At 35.5% G+C, this 22679-nt stretch overlaps 1 protein-coding gene across 8 annotated transcripts in view; it reads left to right on the top strand.

Annotated features, from left to right (window-relative positions):
* The window catches only part of ATXN2 (ataxin 2), a 114690-nt gene that overhangs the window by 83932 nt on the left and 8079 nt on the right, over positions 1 to 22679 (top strand). For 5 of the 8 annotated variants that reach the window (XM_041728851.1, XM_041728846.1, XM_041728850.1 and 2 more), the window contains 7 exons: positions 211 to 515; positions 1858 to 1921; positions 2693 to 2845; positions 3223 to 3289; positions 16369 to 16553; positions 16882 to 17014; positions 20651 to 20704. In XM_041728851.1, the coding sequence (XP_041584785.1) occupies positions 211 to 515; positions 1858 to 1921; positions 2693 to 2845; positions 3223 to 3289; positions 16369 to 16553; positions 16882 to 17014; positions 20651 to 20704 (961 nt within the window). The remainder of the gene's footprint in view (positions 1 to 210; positions 516 to 1857; positions 1922 to 2692; positions 2846 to 3222; positions 3290 to 16368; positions 16554 to 16881; positions 17015 to 20650; positions 20705 to 22679) is intronic. The other 3 variants (XM_041728847.1, XM_041728848.1, XM_041728849.1) reach the window with 3 other exon arrangements.

Genomic DNA, 22679 nt, shown 5'->3' on the forward strand with positions numbered 1-22679 from the left:
TAGGACATTTGAGTGCTTAGATGACTTTGGTTGTGTTCTGTGTATGTTATTATTGCTTTATAATATGTACATTACTCTTATTAAAATATGTAAAAAGCCTTATTTGATATATATCATGCTTAAAAATAATACTAGTTTGCCTGTACTCATGGAGGATATTGATTATAGAGTTTTTTAAAATACTTAAGTATAATTATTTCCTTTATTTAGTTACAGCCAAGTTCTACTTCTGAATCTATGGATCAACTGCTAAACAAAAATAGAGAGGGAGAAAAATCAAGAGATTTGCTCAAAGACAAAATTGAACCAAATGCTAAGGATTCTTTCATTGAAAATAGTAGCAGCAATTGCACCAGTGGCAGCAGCAAACCGAACAGTCCCAGCATTTCCCCTTCAATCCTCAGTAATACGGAGCACAAGAGGGGACCTGAGGTCACATCCCAAGGGGTTCAGACTTCCAGTCCTGGATGTAAACAAGAGAAAGATGATAAAGAAGAGAAGAAAGATGCAGCTGAGTGAGTAAACTTTAAACTGAGCACATCCTGTTATTTTCTTCTTCTTAAAGTATACAGGGCCCTCCAGCTCCAGAATCTATCTGGACTTTTGGACTGCTTTATAAGTAGCCCTCAAGTTAAAAACAACTGATCTAAACAAATGACATCTTAAGTAAATTAGGTTTTTGCACTCCATACTCTTTTTCCTTCCCCATTTTTGTTCCCCATGGCCAAAAACTAGACTAAATTAAGAAAGTTTTTTTTCTGTAAATGTACAGGGAGTTGAAAAATTCTGGCTTTTGGGAAGTATATCCCCTGGATGCTAGTCAGTAACCACCTCCTAGCCCTGCTGTTAGAACCAAGAACTGCTGCGGCCAAGAAGAGAAAGAAGTATCTGCTGCCCTTGCTTGGAATTCAAGATGTTTTCCATCAGAAACAATGATTTAGTTAATGGTTAGACTTGTTAAGATAAATGTAATTCTCCATATTCAATATATTTCAATTGAGTGGATCTTCGTGGGCTAGCCTCAGAACCTAGCCAACCTTAATTTATCTGTTCTGGGTTCCATGCAGTCCATTTACAGCTGAACTTTTGGAATGCAGCTTGTTGATCTGTCAAAGAGTGCTTTTTCTTAATTTGAGGCAAAAATTTGTATTAGAGTAATTATTCTTCCCAGGTTGTGTCACGTAGAAAGAACACTTGGTCACATTAGAAAATACTGCATGCTAGGGGGTGCCTGACTGGCTTAGTTGGCAGAGCATGAGACTCTTGATCTCAGGGTTGTGGATTTGACCCTATATTGTGTGTAGAGATTACGTAAAAATAAAATCTCTGAAAAAAGAAAAAAAATACTGCATTCTAGAGAGTTGGTATATTAGGGATTGCTCTAGGGACATTTTGTCTTCTCATTTTAAGTTGATTTGTTGTCTTTGAGAGAACACTTGAGATATATTTCTTTATTTTAGAGAAATAGTACATGCACAAATGTGCATGGTTGGGGGAGAGAGGGCGGGGGGAATCCTCAAGCAGACTCTGCAATGAGTGCAGAGCCCAGGGTAGAGCTTATTTCCAGAACCCCAAGACCATGACCTCAACCAAAATCAAGAGTCAGTTGCTTAATCAGCTGAGCCACCCCAGGTGCTCCCATTTTTAAAAATTGCCCCTTTTTTGGCCTGTCATCATCAGATTAAGGAGTCTCAGATTAAGGAGTCGGAAATACATGTTTTATTGAATAGGATTAGTGATTTAGTAAGACTTGTTTAATGTATGTTTAGCAATTAAAAAAGGTATAGAAGACTTGTCGAGACAAACATAAGTTCCATGCAGATTTTACTGGCCCTTCTTAATTTTCCCCTGGTTTAGGCAAGTGAGAAAGTCAACTTTGAATCCTAATGCAAAGGAGTTCAACCCTCGTTCCTTTTCTCAGGTAAGTTTGTTTCTCTCTTTGAAGTGATCATAGTCTCTCAAAAAATAAATTTATTATTGGTAGTAGTATTTTCCCCATACCTGTTTCTAAATTCACTTATAGGATGCTGAAACAACTTGTGGTTTAAGTTCTTTTTTCTTGCATGGTCAATTCATGAATAGTTTTGAGTCATTGAAAAGATTCTAGTTTTATTTTGTCAATTAGATGTGATCTGGGGTAAATCTTTGCATCTTTTTTGACTGCCTGGCTAGCTAGAACCTCCGGTTTTAGATAATTTTTTTTCTACTGGATTTGTTAGAAGATATTTGTTTATTAATTTTTAATAACACTCTCCAATTCCTTAAAAATAACTATTTTTAGAGTATTTTTTAAAGATTTTTATTTATTTATTCATGAGAGACAGAGAGAGAGAGAGAGGCAGAGACAAAGGCAGAGGGAGAAGCAGGCTCCATGCATGAATCCTGATATGGGACTCAAACCCGGGACACCAGGAGCACACCCTGAGCCAAAGGCAAACGCTCAACTGCTGAGCCATCCAGGCATCCCTATTTTTAAAGTATTATTGATAAGTTGGCAATATAATGTAATACATTTATTGGCAAGTTTAACTTTCCGTTCTTCCTTTTATTTGAAACATGAAAATTTATTTTCTAAAAGTTTTTTTGTTTTCACTAAAAGGAAGTAGAACTTAGAAAAATGGGGAAGATCAGTTTACAGATGACAATAATAGTTAGCTTTTCACCTTAAGATAGTAGATTTTTATTTTTGTAGCCAAAGCCTTCTACCACCCCAACTTCACCTCGTCCTCAAGCACAACCTAGCCCATCTATGGTGGGCCATCAGCAGCCAGCTCCAGTTTATACTCAGCCTGTTTGTTTTGCACCAAATATGATGTATCCAGTCCCAGTGAGCCCAGGCGTGCAAGTAAGTCCTAGAATTTGTTCGTTTACTCTCCTTCGTTATTTGTATTTGTCACCAAGCACTCTATCGGTAGTGACTTGAGGCAGTAATGGCAAAACAAAAATATTTAAAAGAAGAAGGCATGCAATAGCATGGTATGTTGTTAGTATAAAAACTTAAATCTGAGAATGTTTTCTGGTGAGAAAGAAAGATGGTTTAGATTTACTGTAGTTTGGACTTTGTCCTTTTAGATGTGGGTGTGATTTTATTTTCTAATGACTCCTAGAGAATCAGGAAACCTCAGAGCTAGCTCTCTAGTAATATACAACTAAGAGAAAATAGTAAAGTACATTCTTATTATCTGAAAAGCCTAATCTTCATTTTTTTTTAATTCTCTCAAGCCTTTATACCCTATACCTATGACGCCCATGCCAGTGAATCAAGCCAAGACATATAGAGCAGGTAAAGGTGAGAATAATCCTGCCTGTGTTTGCTTGTAGTCTGCATGCTGCATAAATTAAGTAACTAATTTATAATGAATAAGTATTTATAGTTCGCCTTTGACTTTTGATGAGCCTGTGCATTGACTTGTGATACCCAGCGTTACATAAGGTATTCGGATGCGCTTTTTTTTTTTTTTTTTTTAAGATTTATTCATTTATTTGAGAGAAAAAGAGAAGGGAGGGGCAGAAGGAAAGAGAAACTCAAGCAGATTCTGTACTGAGGGCAGAGCCCAACACAGGACTCCCATCTCACAACACTGAGATCCTGACCTGAGCCAAAACTAAGAGTTGGACACTCAACCGAGTATGCTACCCAGGTGCCCCTTAGATGTTTTTATAAGAAGAAAACCTGGGGAAAAGATACGCTCATCAGTTGTGATTGTTCAAGATCCTCTTCAAAAAGAATGATTGTTGAAGTTTTCATTGTTAAATTTGAAAAAAGTGTTTGCTAAATTAATTTACCAGGTTGTTGATCTTTTTATTTTATACTAACATACAATCCCCCCTCCTCAATCAAGAATTTCTTTTTGAGCTGAGGAGTAGCTCACTTTAGACACCATCAAAATCTTTATAGTTGAGAGATGTTTCTTCATCTTTAAAATGAAAATGTTGGTGGGGTGTCCAGTCAGTTAAGTGCCTGACTCTGGGTGGGGCCATGATCTTAGGGTCATGAGATCAATCCCTGCATCAGGCTTCATGCAGAGTCTGCTTAGGATTCTCTTTCCCTCTCCCGTTGCCCCTCCCTACCCTCAAATAAATAAATCAGTCTTTAAAAAAAAGTGAGAATGTTGTGTAATTTAGTATTCTAGATTTGTGTGATTAAACAGCCTTCATGGAAAAAAAAAAACACATACTGATCTTAAAGGGAAATCTTTTAATGTGGGCAAATGCCAAAGGGTGTCCTTTTTCACCATCTAGGTAGAGAGCTGTTAATTGCTATCATTTTATTGAGAAACTATAGAAAGTAGAATGATTTATATTAAAAAGATACTTAGAAATAAATAAATAAATAAATAAATAAATAAATAAATAAATAAATAAATAAATAAAAAGATGCTTCTCAATGCCCAATAATACCTAAAACTTTCGCTTCTTAAATCATTAAACTTTCCTCAATATTTGTCATTTTGTGGATGTTAATAATTAAAATTCTTAATTTTTTTTTTAACAAGTATGGTATTCTCTTGCCTTTGAATATGGAGCCTGCTGAAAGAACCATAGCTTCAATAATTTAAATTATGGGGGGGATCCCTGGGTGGCTCAGTGGTTTGGCGCCTGCCTTTGGCCTAGGGCTTGATCCTGGAGTCCCAGGATCGAGTCCCACGTCGGGCTCCCTGCATGGAGCCTGCTTCTCCCTCTGCCTGTGTTTCTGCCTCTTTCTCTCTTTCTGTCTCTCATGAATAAATAATCTTAAAAAATTTTTTTTAATTTTATCTAACTTTAGGATTAATCTTCTTCTTTGGGCCTAAAAAAAGTTCAGGTGGAAAAAAGTTTTTTTTAGTGCCATTTTGAATGAGGTTAATTATTAAGGTGTTTCTATATTACTACCTGGTTTGATACTTTAATGAATGGTTAAAACAGTGCAATGTTATGCTATGTTAAAAAAAGATAACTGCAGTGAAAGCAAACACATGACTCTGATGTGAGAGGCACTTTAACTTCAGGCAGCACTGTCATCTCCATAGACAGAAGTTACACTCTCTGAGGAATCCTTAATCTAATGTTATAGAGCCATTTCTTGGAAGGTAGAGCAGGCACATTGCAGAGAACAGCAGCTCTAAACATGTGCTGTGCTAAGAAAGTGCAAAATGATGAGATAATTGCTTTGTCCATAATTCAGATTTGGTGATTATCAAGATTTTGCCATATTTACTTGAGGAGTGCTTTGTTCCTTTGCTGAAGTATTTAAAGTAAATCCCAGACATCATGCCATCTTATTTCTGCATACTTAGTGTGTATCTCTTTGAGTATGGACATTTTTCTTAGATAGCCAGAGGTCTATTATCACACTTTATAAAATAGTAATCCCTTTTTATCTAATAATCACCATAAGCACATTACCTTGATTGAGTCACGAATATATTTTTATAGAGGCGCCTAGGTGGCTTATTCATTTGGGTGTCCCTGCCTTCGCCCAGGTCATGATCTGGGGTCCTAAGATCAAATCCAATGTCCGGCTCGCTGCTTGGGGGGAATAGGGGTTCTTGCTTCTTCCTCTCCCTCTGCTCCTCCCTCGCTTGTTGTGCTCTCTCGTACTCTTAAATAAATAAATAAAATCTGTTTTTTAAAAAAAGAATATATTTTTTACAGTTGTTTTTTTTTTGGAATATATATCAAAGTAATAAGATCAGTACATTATTACATTTAATTACATATCTTTATAATTCCCCTGCTGCTTTTTCCTCTGTTATTTATTTGTGACAGAAACCAGTTAGGTAGGAATGTCCCATATTCTAGATTGTTTCTTTACTTCTTGTGATATCATTGATTACATTCAGGTTTAATTTGGGAGGGGGGAGAAATGTAAGAATATTTAATACACGATTGTGAGTGCTTTATATTGGATCATTCAGGAGGTGTACAATATCTGGTCCTACTTTGAGTATTGGTAAAATTAAGAGCTCAGGTGGTGATAGCTCAATTTCCCCCCTAACCCCCCTCCACCCCCGATGTAAAGTTTTCTGTCACTCTTCCATATAATTTGTTAGGGCTCTGGTTCTCAAATTTTAGTGTGTATCAAAATCACTTGGCCATTTTGTTAAAAAACACAGATTGCCCCGTCTAGCCTGAGAGTTTCCAATTCAGTAGGTTTTAGGTATATATGCCTGAGAATTTAAGTTTCTAGTGCAATTTATAAAACCAGTTCCTTAGTAAAGCTGATGGTCTGCGATCATACTTTGAAAATCATTGCAATTAGGAGTTCAAAAACTGTGACTTCTGAATCCCTAGCATTTTTCTGTTTATTAGCTAGAATAATCCTGTAAGGGACTGTTCTTTTCAACTAGGGCCATATATAGTTATCTTGAAATAACTGGTACAGGAAAGTTAGGATAAATGCTTAAATTTAAGGGCTTAAAATTGCCTTAAGTATCAGTTTTCAGTGAAGAGTTGATGTCTTTGACACTTTTCAGTAGTGTTCTAATGAATTTGTTTTGAAGGATGTGATTCTCATCCCCTTCTTAAGTATTATGAATGTATGGATTTTCATATGCGATTATATATTCATTGTGTTTTAGTCAGTTACTCTCTTTGCTGCTCCTATTGTCCCATCTTTTATCACTCTCGGTCCTTTCAAGTTGGTTCCTGTGTCCTTTTACTACTCGCTTGTGTTTTTTCTTTTCTTTTTTTTTAAGATTTTATTCATTTATTAGAGCACACAGGAGGGGCAGAAGGAGAGGAAGAAGCAGACTCCTCACTGAGCTGGGAGCCTGACGTGGTGTTCAATCCCAGGACCCTGGGGTCATGACCCGGGCCGAAATCAGACGCTTAACAAACTGAACCACCCAGGCACCCCCTACTCATTTGTCTTTGATAGCTTCCTTAGTTTCTACTGTAAATAAGATGTCTCACGCTAATGTTTTTCTAAACTCAGACCTAGATCCACATTACTTCAAGGAACCCTGATTCTTTTGGGGGAAATAGTATTTACAAACCATTTTCAGGTCATTAAGTGTACTGTTAAGTTACTGGATCTTGGCCTCTTCAGGACACAAAATTAGGAAATTCATACTGATATATCCAATTCAAGTTAACATTACAAGATTTTTACAGTGACTTTTTGCTTGCATCTCTTTTTCTTTTCCATTGAAAACCTTGTAAAAATAGGAACTCAGATAAATAATACAGTTACTGTTTATCCTTTAAAAATATTTTATTTATTTATTAGAGAGAGAGAAAAAGAGGTGCAGAGGGAGAGAATCTTAAGCTGACTTCCTGCTCAATGCAGAGCCCAACTAGGGCTCAGTCTCACTACCCAGAGTTCATGACCTGAGCTGAAACCAGGAGTCTGATGCATAACTGATTAAGCTACCCAGACGTCCCTGTATTATCTTTTAACAAATTACCACAGAGCTTCGCTACCTAAAACAACAAATACAAATTATTTCACAGTTTCTGGGGGTCAGAAATTCAGGAGTGGCTTAACTGGGTGGTTCTGCCTCAGTCTCTTATGAAGTTGCAGCCAGGATATTGGTTAGAACTGTAGTATCTGAAGGGTGGTTAAATGGGGCTGGAGGATCTGCCTCCAGATTCAGAGCTATTGACAGGATAGTGCTGGTCATAACATGGCTTCTGGCTTCTCCATCTAAATGGAAGCTGCAGTGTGTTTTACAATATAACCTTGGAAGCAATATAGTTTCTACAATGTGCTATAGATCACACAAAACAAACCTGGTACAGTGGGAGGGGACTATACAACCGTGTAGATACCAGGAGACAGGATCATAGGGACCGAACTTAGAGGTGGACTTATTTACATTTTGCTATAATGTATATAAAATATTTTTTAAATGTTTGTCTAATTGTTATACTATAGAATAAAATTTAGTATTTCTTTGCAGTACTAGTTTTCCTTAGTATCTGTTTCATTTAGAATTCTTTAAGTGCCAGTTTTCAGAGTGAGAAGTTGTTGATATCCTTGTTATTTCCAAAATACTGTCTTCTGTAGTTACTAGGTTAGGTTGGTGATTTGATATATAGGTAGACTAGTCTGATTGGATTTGTTTTCATTTGTTATGGTTAGCTTTTTTATTGTGTTAATTGTATTTTTAACTGCAAAATATTTATAAAATTTCAACGTGGAAATTACATAAACGGGCCATTCAGAGAAGTCTTACTTCCGACCCAGTCTCTTCCACTTGTACGTTACCTCATCACTTCCATCCTAGTCAGTGGATCATCCCTTTTATCATCAGATGATCATTTTAAATTATTTTCTGGAGTTACCTGGGTGGCTCACTGGTTGAGCATCTGTCTGCCTTTGACTCAGGTTGTGCTCCTAGGGTCCTGGGATTGAGTCCTGCATTAGGCTCTCTGCGGGGAACCTGCTTCTCCCTCTGCCTATGTCTCTGCCTCTCCCTCTGTGTCTCTTATGAATAAATAAATTATTTAAAAAATAATTTTCTGGGATCCCTGGGTGGCGCAGCGGTTTGGCGCCTGCCTTTGGCCCGGGGCGTGATCCTGGAGATCCGGGATCGAGTCCCATGTCGGGCTCCCGGTGCATGGAGCCTGCTTCTCCCTCTGCCTATGTCTCTGCTTCTCTCTCTCTCACTGTGTGCCTATCATAAATAAATAAAATTTAAAAAAAAAAAAATAAAAAAATAATAATTTTCTGGGGCAGCTCAGCGGTTTAGTGCTGCTTTCAGCTCAGGGCCTGATCCTGGAGACCCGGGATCAAGTCCCACGTCGGGCTCCCTGCATGGAGCCTGCTTCTCCCTCTGCCTGTGTCTCTGCCTCCCTCCCTCTCTCTCTCTCTCTCTCTCTCTCTCTCTCTGTGTCTCTCATGAATAAATAAATAAAATCTTTAAAAAGTAATAATTTTCTGTTTATCCTTATAATTATTTTTGTGAATATTCATTTTTTTACAAATATACAATATATTTTAAAAATAGCGTTTTTGAGATAATAATTCACATGCCATAAAATTCATCCCACTGACGTGTACAGTTCAGTGGTTTTTAATGTATCAGAGTTGTCCAGTCATTACCATGGTCCATTTTAAAATATTTTTGGGACACCTGGCTGACTCATTTAGTAGAGCATGCAACTCTTGATCTTTAGATTGTGAGTTTGAGCCCCATATTGGATATGAAGTTTACTTCTTTAAAAAAGGTTGGGGGGTTCAAACGACTGGATGGTTCAGTGGTTGAGCATCTGCCTTCGGCTCGGGGCGTGATCCTGGAGTCCTGGATCCAGTTCCGTATCAGGCTCCCCACAGGGAGCCTGCTTCTCCCTCTGCCTGTGTCTCTGCCTCTCTCTGTGTGTCTCTCATGAATGAATAAATAAAATCTTAAAACCCACAATATTTTTATCACTCTAATAAGAAATCATGTATATCTTTGTGGCACCTGGGTGGTTCATTTGGTTAAGTGTCAGACTTTTCATACTGCCTTAGGTCATGATCCCAGCATTGTGGGATTGAGCCTTGCATCAGCCTCCGTGCTGGGCTTGGAGCCTGCTTAAGATTTTCTCTCTCTGCTCCTCCCTGCCTTTGTGTGCACACACTTGTGTGTATACTCTCTCTCAACAGAAAAGAAAAGGGAAAACGGGGCAGCCCGGGTGGCTCAGCAGTTTAGCGCCACCTTCAGTCCAGGGCATGATCCTGGCGACCTGGGATCGAGTCCCACATCCAGTTCCCTGCATGGAGCCTACTTCTCCCTCTGCCTGTATCTCTGTCTCTCTGTGTCTCATGAATAAATAAATAAAATCTTTGGGGGGGAAAAAAGGGAAAAGAAAAAGAAAAAAATCTTGCCCCTTCCCATGCATATACACTCTTTACACCTTAGGCATACTAATCTGCTTTCTTTCTCTATAGATTTACCTTTTCTGGCTATTTTATAAGTGAAATCATGCTGTATGTAGCCTTTGCAACTTGCTTCTTTCACATAGTATGATGTTTTCAAGATTCATCCATATTGGAGCATTTATCAGTACTTCTTTCCTTTTTGTGGATGCATAATACTCCATTATATGGGCATACCACATTTATCCATTTATTAGTTGATGCCTCGTTGAGTTGTTCCCCCTTTTTGATTGTTAGTTTAAAGAGCGTGCATGGCATGCATGCATGCAAGGTGGGGGGGGGGGGGGAGGGTTAAAGGGGAAAGGGAGAGGGTTAAAGAGAGAATCTCAACCAGACTCCCCACCAAGCCCAGAACCTCAACATGGGACTCTATCTCACAGCCTGAGATCATAATCTGAGCCGAAATCAAGAGTTGGACACCTGACATAAGGCAGCCAGACACCCTTGACATATTTTTAACTTGATTATTTGTCTTTTAATAATTGAATTGTAGGAGTTCTTTATATATTCCGTATGTAAATCCTTTATCAGATATAGGATTTACAAATACTTTCTTCCATTTGCAAAGGCATCTTTTTACTTGCTTCACAGTGTCCTTTGCAGCACAGAGTTTTTAATATTGATGGAAGTTCAGTTTATTATTGTTTTTATTGTTTTTAATATTTTTCCCACTTGTGTAGTAAAGAAATTCATATGGCTTTCCTTTCAGAATGTGTATAGTTCCTTTTTCTTTAACATTATTTAATCTCTGATCCATTTGGAAATTATCTTGCACACATTGTGTGATGAATCTAGTTAATCTTATTCCAAATGGCATCCAGAAATTTTAAAATTAGTTATTTTCTATAATTTGCATACAGTGAAATGTATTCCTTTTAAGTGTACGTTTTGGTAAGTTTTAACAAGTGTATTTACTCTTGTTATTGCCTCATTAAACAAGATGTAGATTGTGCTTTGTGCCTCTTCTTTGTCAAACTCTAGTCACCTACCCCTGGCTTCAGGCAACCATTGATCTGCTTTTTCTTATTATACATTAGATTTGACATTTGACTTTTCTAGAATTTTTTATAAAGGAATCATATAGTATATGTTTTTTTTGTGTGTCTGGTTTAAAGCAGCATAATAATTTGAGAATATTTCATGGTGTCACTTGTATCAGTTTCTTTTTTATTGCTCCGTAGCATTCCATTTTTATGATTAAACTATAATTAAGTTTACGTGTTACAGGTTTGATGAGTATTTTGGTTATTTCCAGTTTTTTACTATTAATGAATATATATGCTATAAGAGCATTTGTGTACACGTGTTTGTTTTCATTTCTCTTGGGTAAACACCTAGAGTGGGGGTTTTGAGTTGTATGGTAAGTGCAGTTTTAAATTAGTAAGAAACTGACAAATTGTTTTCCAAAGTGATTGTATCATTTTACATTCCAACTGATCAACTACGTTTGAGAGTTATAAATACTCTGCATCCTTGTCAACACTTAGTATTACTTGTCTTTTTAATTTTGGCCAGTCTGTTGGGTGTGTTGTTATGCCTTATATGTACATTACCCTGATGATTATTGATCATGGGCATTTATTCCTGCATTAATTAGCCATCAGTTTTCTTTTGTAAAGTGTTTATTCAAATATTTTCCCTTTGTTTACATTAGGTGTCTTTTTCTACTATTAATTGTAACAGTTATTTTAATCTATTTTGGATATAAGTCTTTTTATCTGAAGTAGGTATTATGAATATTTTTCTCCCAGTCTTTGGCTTGCTTTTAATCAGGTTTTTATTTGAAGAGCTGGTGGTGGTAAATTTGATGAAGTCCTATTTAATCAATCAGATTCTTCTCTTGTCACTCATTTCTTTGCCTGCTTTAGATTGTGAATATTTTTATGTTTACTTCTTAAAGTTTAGTATAAGGTTTATCTTTTATGATCTGAAATTAATTTTTGTATAGGGCATGAGGTTAATGTTGAGGTTCATTTTTTGCTATATATGTATGCACACACACATACAGTTTTCTCAGCACCAGCCTGTTTTATCTATTAAATTATCTTGGCATCTTAACAGAATTCAGTTGACCATACATATGTGGTCTGTTCCTGAACAGTTCCTGTGTCTGTATCCTCGTGCTAGTACTTTATTGAATGCTGTTATTTATAATAAATTTTATTTTACTGATTTTTTTTAAAGAATTTATTTATTCAAGAGAGACACACACAGAGAGAGAGAGAGGCAGAGACACAGGCAGAGGGAGAAGTAGGCTCCATGCATGGAGCCCGACGTGGGACTTGATCCCGGGTCTCCAGGAGGACACCCTGGGCTGAAGGCAGCGCTAAACCCCAAGCCACCAGGGCTGCCCTATTTTACTTATTTTTGAAGATTTTATTTTTTTAAGTAATCTCTACACCCAACATGGGGCTCAAACTCACAACCCCAAGATCAAGAGTTGCGTGCTGCTCCAGCTGAGCCAGCCAGGTGCCCTTACATTATCAAATAAATTTTAGAATCAGCTTGGGATTATATATTGTATCTGAAGATCAGTTTAGGGGGGAATTGTAACCCCTTGAATAATACTGAATTTTTCAATTCAGAAACATAGTATATCTTAAATCTTCAGTTTCACCAGTGTTTCCTAGTTTTTTCATTGTGTAAGTTTTGCATATATTTTCTTAAATTTATCAGTATTTCATATTTTTATGCTGTTCTTTCAGTATTTTAAAATTGTTTAACACTATTTACCAAGTGTACAGATACACTTGATTTTTTAAAACTGACTTGTGTCTTACCACTTTCCTAAACATACTGTTTCTAGTAGCTTCTTTTAGAGTAAGAGTTTTCTGTGTACATCATAATCCAATCACTATATCTTTTTCTTCATTGCGCTAAGTCTTCTAAGTGATGTGATCCTTACATTGCTCCTGTTCTTAGGGTGAAGCATTATCTTAGAGTGTTAGGTACAGGCATACTTCCTTTTATTATACTCTGCAGATACTGCCCCCCCTCCTTTTTTTTTTTTTTTACAAAGCACAAGTTTGTGGCAGTCCAGTTTCAAGCAAGTCTTTTGGCACCATTTTTCCAACAGCATTTGCTCAGCATTTGTCTCTGTCACATTTAATTATTTCAAACTTTTATGTTACTATATATATGAAATCAGTGATTACAACTCACTGAAAGCTCAGATGATGGCTAGCCATCATCCAAAATCCACTTTTTATTTGATTGATGTATCTCTTTTAATGATGTCTCTCTTAAAGTTTTCCCTTTAGTTTTTTTTTTTCCCCCCCTCTTTACATTTTACTTAAATCCAGCTTCTTTGTCCTGTGTTCTTTCCTACAATTTGAATTTCAGGGATTGCATCTCTGTGGTGTTGCTTAAAGTGGCCCTCTGTTCTCTTTAATCCTTATAAACTGATAATAGGTATCTAGAGAGGCTTCATAAGATCAAGTTGTAGTTTTTTTAAACTTAATCTAATATGTTTTAGTGAAGTGTGTACTATCATTAGGAGTCACATAATATCATCTCTCTTTTTTATGATGGTAGGATAGCTTTATCCAGGAGAATATTTCCTACTAGCTCTTCTCTGTTTTAGCAGCCACTGACCATCATTGTCTAGACCTAGGTCCGTCATTTCATTACAAAATGGTGACATTCTCATTCTGTCATCCTTTCTTCAATTATTAAGTCGGATATTTCTATAAAGAAAAACTTTACCTTGTCAAACTGGTTACTGTGAGGTATAGTTTGTGCAATTAAGATGCCATGATTTCAAGAAAGTTCTCAAAATAATGAGTTGATTTCCTACCAACCTCTAAAGGTTGACAGATGACAGGTTTTGTTGTTCTGTCAGTATGAACTCATGGTTTTTAACATTCAGTTTGCCGATTGGCATTTTTATTGGGATCACATTAAATTTATAAATTAAGGAAAAATTGCTATCTTCTTATTTGTCATCCTATGGAAGAATAATTAGGCTTTTCTGCTTCTTTAAAGCTATTACTGTATCCTTAGTGGTTTTTTAAAAGTTTGTCTTAAAAGATTTTGTGTTTTTTCGGTTTTAAAAGATATTTTCTTTTTATGTTGTTACTGTAAACCAGGGTGTTTTCCACAGCATCATCTGAGTAGTAGCTTATGAAGTAAGTTTAAGTTTATGAAGCCTATTGCTGTCTTTATGTTAATTTTGTATCCTGCTATATTATCAGTCAAGTAATAGGACTTGCTTCTCAAATACAGTCATGGATTATATAAGGCCTATCTTTCCTGCATGATGCTAAGGCCTTTACACAAAACCACTTTGTCTTCTTGGTCCAAATGCAATGTTTTTTGCAACCTGTGAGAAAAATTGTGTTGTGTTTAAGAATATGCCAAAGTTAAGAACTTAATTAACATAAAGCAGAATTTCTTAGCCTTGGCACTGTTGACATTTTGGGACAGATATTTTTGGTTTATTTGTACCTAGACTTAACCCATTAGATACTAGCAGTACTTTCCCTTTTCTCAGTTGTGACAACCAAAATGTCTCCAGATATTGCCAAGTGTCCCTTGAAAGACAAAATTGCTCTCAGTTGAAAACAACTGGACATAAGGAAATGGCTTAAACTATGGTCCATCTAAATTATAGTTTAATATTAAGGTAGATTCCATTTAAGGAAAAAAAAAACCACCATAAAACCCAAGTATATGTCTGTATAAATACATATGGATGTGTGCCAATATCTAGGAAATAATCTAGAAGGCCACACACAGTGGTTGCTCTTAGTGAAAAAAATAGTATATAAATGGTGAGAGGGAGGGTTTTGTTTTGTATTGTTGAATTTTTTTTATGTTTTAAAATTGTATTCAAGCATATTCTGTGTGTATAACTAGGATTTTAATTTTAAAAGATTGTACACTTGACTGGCTTTTTTAAATTAATTTTTTAAATATATGAGGGTTAGAATCAAGTATCAAATAGTGAAAAGGTTAAGCTCAGTTAGTGAACTTAATTAGACAAAATTTCATTTGTTAAAAATGTTATAGGAGTTGGGGTGGCTTTTCTTTTATTTATTTATTTATTTATTTATTTATTTATTTATTTTTATTGGGGGTGGCTTTTCTTTACTAAAAGGAATTGCTTTTTCAATATGTGGACTCTCAAGATCAAATTCAGAAAAACATTACTGTATACATGTTTCTTCCATTTTCAAGTTTGCTTGAAATAGATAGATAGATAAAACACTGTATAAGCTAGCTTTCCTAAATTTCAGCAATAGTCATTAAATTTTTAGCAAGAATATTCAAATATTTAAAAATAAATTCTCTAAATTAATAATTACTTGTAAATCAGTTCTGATGACTTCATGAACATGCCAAGTTAATACATTCTTTGTGCCTCCTACCTTGTTGAAAGCAGTGATTCATGATTCCTTCCCTCAAGTGGCTCTTAACATCACGCCACAAATCCATGACAGACAACCATCAGTGCTATAATAGACATGTGAGGAGGGGGTACACAGAGCATGCAGCTATAACTCTTTTGGGGGAACTAGGAAAGATATTACAGAAGAGATGACAGCTGAACTGATTTTTTTTTTTAGTAATCTATATACCCAATGTGTGGGGCTCAAATTCATACCCCAAGAATGAGAATTGTATACTCTACTGACCTGGCTAGCCAGATGCCCAAGTTGAGCTGAATTCTTAATTAGAATTTTAACACAGGAAGTACCACGAGACAGAAATATCTGTGGAATAATAAAAAAACATGTAGGGACCCCTGGGTGGTTCACTTGCTTGGGCATCTGCCTTTGGCTAAGGTCATGATCTCAGGTCCTGAGATCAAGCCTAGGGTGGGGCTCCCTGCTTAGCAAGGAGTCTGCTTTTCCCTCTCCTCCTGCGCCTCCCCCTGCTCACTCACTCTGTCTCAAATAAATAAAATCTTTTAAAAATTAATAAAAGACATAGAGTAAATTTTTAAAAGAACTATTAAGAAACGTGATACATGATAGCACATGATGCTATTTTTTTGAGAAAGAGCAAGAAATTGTGTAAGAATTCAGGGCTGGGAAATTAAGATAGAGTTAAGCTTAGTGTTGAGTCTGTTTTGACTTTTTTTCTTGTACTGTTGTTTTTCTTTGAATAACTCTAATACCCTTCTGTAGCAAGTGGCATAATTAGGTGTATGAAACATGATCTGGGCAGTAATACGAAGGAAACTTTTCATAGTGCTGTAAGAGTCTATTTACAGGGATTTTATCAAATCTGGGGATCATTAGAGAGAGTGTCTTTGAGGAAGTTGCTTTTACACTGACACCTGAAGGATGAGTCAGAGTTGTCCAAGCCGAGAGTTGAGAATCAGTATTTGAGGCTGAGGAATAATAGCATGTATGCTAGGAAAATAGTCCGGAGTGGCTGAAGGTGGTGGTGGGAGTGGTATAACATGGTATTGAAGGGGCAGGCAGGAGGGTCACATCACGTAGAGTTTTGTGGACCATGTTCATGTGTTTGATTCTGAAGAGATGGTATTTTCTAATATTAAGTCCTCTTTTCTGCAGTACCAAATATGCCCCAACAGCGGCAAGAGCAGCATCATCAGAGCGCCATGATGCACCCTGCCTCAGCAGCAGGCCCGCCGATTGTGGCCACCCCACCAGCTTATTCCACACAGTACGTTGCCTATAGTCCTCAGCAGTTTCCAAATCAGCCTCTTGTTCAGCATGTGCCACATTATCAGTCTCAGGTAAGGCCGATATGACCTAACTCTTTTATTTTTGTTCCATTTAAATATAACTTTTAATTTTAACTTTAAATATGGTAAAAGACTTTCCCTCTGTATTTTGTGTTCTGTGTTGTGGTGAGGTAGATAGCAAAGGATTTGAGGGCCTTTTTAGTATAAGAAGATTGCTGATCAGTGTAAGTATTTAAAGGAAATAGCCAAAAACAGTTTTAGGATTTTCAGAGTTGTTTCTGTAAACCTGGGAAGCATGGAGTTAAGACATCTGACTAAAGATTTGCTTGACTCTATTCGATATTTTAATGTATTTTCTTTATTTTTTGTTTGAACACAGCATCCTCATGTCTATAGTCCTGTAATACAGGGTAATGCTAGAATGATGGCACCGCCAGCACATGCCCAGCCTGGTTTAGTGTCTTCTTCAGCAACTCAGTACGGGGCTCATGAGCAGACACATGCGATGTATGGTAGGAAGCATTTTGTTTGTCTCTTTCAGTGTGTGTGACTAGTAATTTATTTTAAAGCTCTAAAAAGAAACCTTAAGAATAACTTAGCCTTTTATACCATTGACGTTCAAGAATCTAAAGAAAAGATGAATCCATTTCTCTAAGTCTTGGCAAATCATTTTGACTTCTGTTCCTGAAATTTTTGTCTTCAAATGTCTCCCCTTTAACTGAAATGGAATGATTTGTGTAACAGTATAATTTGTGGAGAAAGGCATCTTCCTCTTCTTCCTCACCAGTATTACAACCTTTTGGTAGGACCTACCTGCCTAAGACATGCAAGAAAGTTTTGCCTTAGTGAAAGCACTCTCTAGCAAGAAAACATTCTGCTTCATTCCTTCCTCTGGCAATCATTGGCATTTATTTTTATTGCTGTTTGTTAAAATGAATGCTACTTTGTTTCTGCTTCATGCTGTATTTTAAGTGGTAGAAATTGCTTTAGACAGGAGTCACACTAATATAATCATAATAAACAGTGGTAAAATGAAAATGAGAAGTATCCTATATAAAATAATTAAATAATACATAAAATAAAAATAGGCAAAAATCTCCATCTTAGTTTTGTGGCTGGAGAACTTTGTGCAGGTCAACTTAGCAGCTATCTAAAGTACTAAAATAATAAAAAAAAAATAAAATAAAAATAAAGTACTAAAATAATCCGGTTTTCAATGTTGAGAATTTAAAATATGATTTCCACTTTTATAATATGGAATCAGTGAGTTGACCTGTATTATATTTTTCAAAAAACAGCTTTAATTAGTGCTAGTTTTGCTAAAATGTAAGTTTTGTTTTGAACTTTCTGAGCATTCCTGTACTGTCATTTAGGTTTTCCCATTGAGATTTCAAATTTTTTGGAGTGGGAGAAGAGAAATTTAATAAGATTATTCATACAAATGAAAAATATGCCACTATGACAAAAAAATTATAATTACATGTAATAACGTGGACATTGCATTATTTAAATCTTTTAAAACTTTTTTAAGGACTGCAGTTGGTGACATTTTGTAGGTTCACAGGAATAGGACCTAGGCAGCAGCAGTAAACCTTGTCACCCATAACCCACTGCTTGTGCTTTCTTCCTGGAGGCATGCTCCTACTGCACACGTTTGCAATGATAGGAATGTTAGAAAATTAAAGGCATTGCTTTTATAAAAAAATTAAATCTTTATTTTCCACATTATCACTTAAAACTTTCTATTGTGAATTATACCCTTTAAATTAAAATAATGTAATTGCCATATTTGGGGAAATTTTCTTGTAAGAAACCCATTCATATTCATAATGTAATTGAAAAATAATACCAACAGACTGATTTGGCTTATGAGTTTGGTTATGGTTACCTGTCACTGGCTTGTCTTAACCAGGACTAAGATTTTATTTATTTATTCATGAGAGACACAAAGAGAGAGGCAGAGACACAGGCAGAGGGAGAAGCAGGCTCCATGCAGGGAGCCTTATGTGGGACTCTGTCCTGGGACTCCAGGATCACGCCCTGGGCTGAAGGCAGGCGCTAAACCTCTGAGCCACCAGGGATCCCCAGATCTAAAACTTTTTCGGCTAAAATTTCCATTAACTTTTTAGAAAATAGTTATTTGTGTGCCCATGCTTATGAGACATTGTAGTAATATAATACTGTGATGTTGAGAAGAATCTTTCTCCTCAGTGTGTTCATTTACTTCCAGCATCTGGTTTTGTCTTTTGGTTGGATGTCCATTGGTTTGAAATAGCCTGTATAGTAAATACTGTATTTGAGACATTAATGGTTTTATAACTCCTCTCCCAAAAACATTTCCATTTGAAAAGTAGTTGGCCTTGGACCCTGAAGTCAATTCAAATGTGGGTAAATCAGAAGTATTGCAAACGAAACATTAGACCTAATATCCAGTGAAATCGGGAATGAACTAATCATTAAGACCAGTTCTTTAATGCCAGTAGAAAGTTGCTAAGCCAATCTGAACTACTCTCCTGCAATTTACATAGATTGTATTTAATTGACCTCAGTTGATGAGGGCAGGCTGTGGTGAGGCTATGGACTTGATCTGATTGTTGCTGGTTACTCAAGGTTCTTGTTTGGAATATTCATACTCTAAAAAGCACACTAGGAAATGAAGTATTTTATTCTTTCCCATCATAAGTTATAATTTAGTAAAGCAAGTTCATTAATTCTTCAATAATTTATTTCAGTTATTTTAGGTCTTCCAAGTTGTAATTATGCCAGATATACAGACATTTTTAAAAGTACATTATTATTTTAAGCTAAGACAAATCTGTTGCATAGAAATGCTAATTTTACACTCATTTCCCTTGAACAGTTTATATTTCATAAAGGAACCAAGTATTTTGAGTATGAATTATGTCTATTTTTAAACTTCATTCTATCTAAATATTTTCAACTTTTTTTTCAACTTTTTATGCAAACAAAAGAATATGCACCTAGATGTTGGCGACAGTTACATGTGACCTTTTTGTCATTTATTCATTTTTATGGCCATAGCAAAAGTCTTTTAAAGAATAGAAAGGGCACTAATGAATACAAAATGGAAGACTGATTGTTGTCTTTAAGTGGTTGGTGTATTTAATATAAATATGCTGACGGATTACCAAATGGCTAAATTATTAGGGGATATTAAACATTCTAAGTAGTTGTTGACCTTATTCTCTTTCTAGCTATCTTAGAAAGGACTTTTGATCACAAACTTCATCTCTTTGACCTTAATCTAACTTAAATCGTTGCTTATACTCCTTCCCTCCTAAGAAGTTACTGTTTCTTGGTCTTCTAATTCACCTAATTTTGTTTAATGGCAGTGGTGTTATTTTCCCTTTCAGAAATAGTAGTAATGAAACTTTGTCTACTAACTAAAACCATCAAGAAGAGTTAGGTCCAGAATCCTTTTTGAGTTTGTTTTGGTAGTTTAATGCAGATAAATTAGAAAATACAGTAGGCAAAAAGATTTTATTTATTTATTTATTTATTTATTTATTTATTTATTTATTTATTTATTTATTTATTTTTTTTTGGCAAAAAGATTTAAAATGCACCTATCCCTCCTCCTAACAAGTACGTGTTAACATTTTGGTGCATATCCTTCCATATATACTTAACACACACACGCACACACACACACACACACACACACCTCTGTTTATGTAGACATTTTAATAAGAAATGATATTATACCCAGGTTAATATTACCACTATTATGTTTCTAAAAATAATGATTTACAAAATTGTTTGAGTCTTTTGAATTAAACTTGGTAAATATTCTCTTATTTTGTTGCATTGTTTATATTCAGTGGAATTTATATTTAGTGGAATGCCATGTTGGTCTTTTGATTAGATAATGATTTTATTCCTTTCATTTAAGCAAGTCAGCATGTGGAACTTGACCCATCAATATAGAAGAAAAATGTCTTTTGGTTCAGCCCTATTTTGTTTAATTTTGTAGCAATGTTTAAAGTGCTTGTCATCTCTTGTAAAATAAGAAAAAATGATTTATGCATGAATACAAAAAGAAATTACTAAATATGTCAACCTTTCCAGAAAATTAGGAAAATGCACACCTCAAAAGGCTAATTTACCTTTCTATTTCCCAAATTCAGCATGTCCCAAATTACCATACAACAAGGAGACAAGCCCTTCTTTCTACTTTGCCAGTGAGTTGGGTTTTTTATACTAATTTTAATTGAACAGTAAAACACTTTTTAAAGAATACATGTTAAGGGAGTAGACTTGTTGAGCAATATTTCCTTGTGCCACAAAATCATTGAAAATATGTATATTTGTAAATAATTGAGAGTTTTAAAGAAGTATAACCCAGCTTAAGAAAGCTGGAGTTAATTAAAAATTGAGTTGCTTCAGAAATTAATTTTTGCATACCAAGCAAACATGTGACTGTTTTTGGAAATGCCTAATATTTTCCTTGTTCAGAGAAACTTCTGCTGAACTGCCTTTTTTTTTTTTTTTTACCAAACCACAAACTTAGTATAAAAAGCTTAAAATATTAGGCTTTTTCAGTATCCTGGTAAGAAGAAAATTATCCTTACAAGGCTTTTTTTAATTGAATAGTGCTGAAAATTTAGAGAAGAAACCTTTCTGTCTTCTCAGTCTTTGCATGGACTGAGGTTTAAAATACTCAGGTGGTAGATACCCCAGGACTTTTTGAGCTTCACATGGAAAGCACAACCTAGCTGCTTGATTACATTTGGCAGCACTGGCCCCTCTCACCACCAGTGAAAAGGTAAACAATGGCTCCTAAATGGAGAATCTAGGCAGGTCTCTTTTGGAAATGAACATGAAAGGTGTGTCGTCTTTATTTTGTTAGGGCAGTTTTTAAAAAAGGCTAGTCATAGACTTTTTGGTATTTGGATAGGAAAGGTACTAACTTGCAGAAGTCCTTCAGAAATGTATGCCAGCAATGAGTCACTTTATGTGCAATACTATATTCTAAGGGATATTAAGGAATAAGATTTTAGATACTAAATTTTGGATTATGTTAGAAAGACTTAATGTCTGAATCTACTAACTGCCAGTTTTTTAAAAGTTGAGAAAACATTTTGACTTAAAAGTTTTCATTAACTGCGTCATGACTTGGTATCCAAAAATAAGTGTGTACATGTTATTCATTTGGTGCCAGGAATTGTTAACAAATTTAATCCTTTAATAGATGCTCTTTAAAAAGGAGTCTTGCTGTATATCTATACTATTAAAGGGAAGCTTTGTATGTGATGTAGTATGTAAAAGACAGTGTCAGTAATTAATTTTATTATCTCAATTTGAGGTCTCAAATGTAGTTATCCTCACCATCTTACTGTCTCTGATAGTAATTTTGGAGTGAGTTTCCTGGTAAGTAGCTAAAAGGTCTTTAATCATCAAACCTAAGTATTAACTGCCTTAGTACAACTTCCTCTAAAAGGAAGTATTAGTTTTTAAAAGAAGCTAACAGTGGGGCTGCTATTTGTAATTTAATTTGCTGCTTTGTACCACTCCCTCCCCACAAGCCCTTTTGTCATGGTTTGTGTCTCTGTTGCCATTTATTCCACTTTAAGAGTTCGGTTTTCCTTTACTTCCTTTTTTTCTGAATTTAACATCAAATTGGGAGATTTTGTTTTCATGTTTAGTTTTGCAGTGCTGGTGATCTCTCATGACTTGTGCATCCAAGGTCAAAATGATAAGCCTAGTTAAAAATTAAACACACAGCCTTGTAGACTGAATTGGCTTCAGTAAGATCATGGCTTAGGAAACAATTTTTATAATGTGGTTAGTGTTACGGGGATTTAAGAAGTTACACATTTAGAGTTTTTAAACATTTGTATCAAGGAACCCAATGAGTAGGAAGCTTGTGGACCAGGTAAAACCCAAAAAAGCAATACTTTGACCTGAATTCATCCAGGTTTCCTGAAGACAACTTAATTTTTAAAGATAAAAGTTTAACCAATGAATAGCTTAGTCTGAATTTGAAGAAAATTTACTTTATTTTTAATCTTTGGAATATTTAGCTAAATTAATGAAATAATTATAACATAATAAAAACAGTTAAATGATAGACTCAGCTCAATCCAGCATTTATTGCCTTTCACTCTTCCCTCTCCCTTTCCCTGATTCTAGTAGATTTTTTCCTCATTTACTCTA

The sequence above is a fragment of the Vulpes lagopus genome, chromosome 14, assembly GCF_018345385.1.
Source record: "Vulpes lagopus strain Blue_001 chromosome 14, ASM1834538v1, whole genome shotgun sequence".
In the NCBI taxonomy this organism is placed as follows: Eukaryota; Metazoa; Chordata; class Mammalia; order Carnivora; family Canidae; genus Vulpes; species Vulpes lagopus.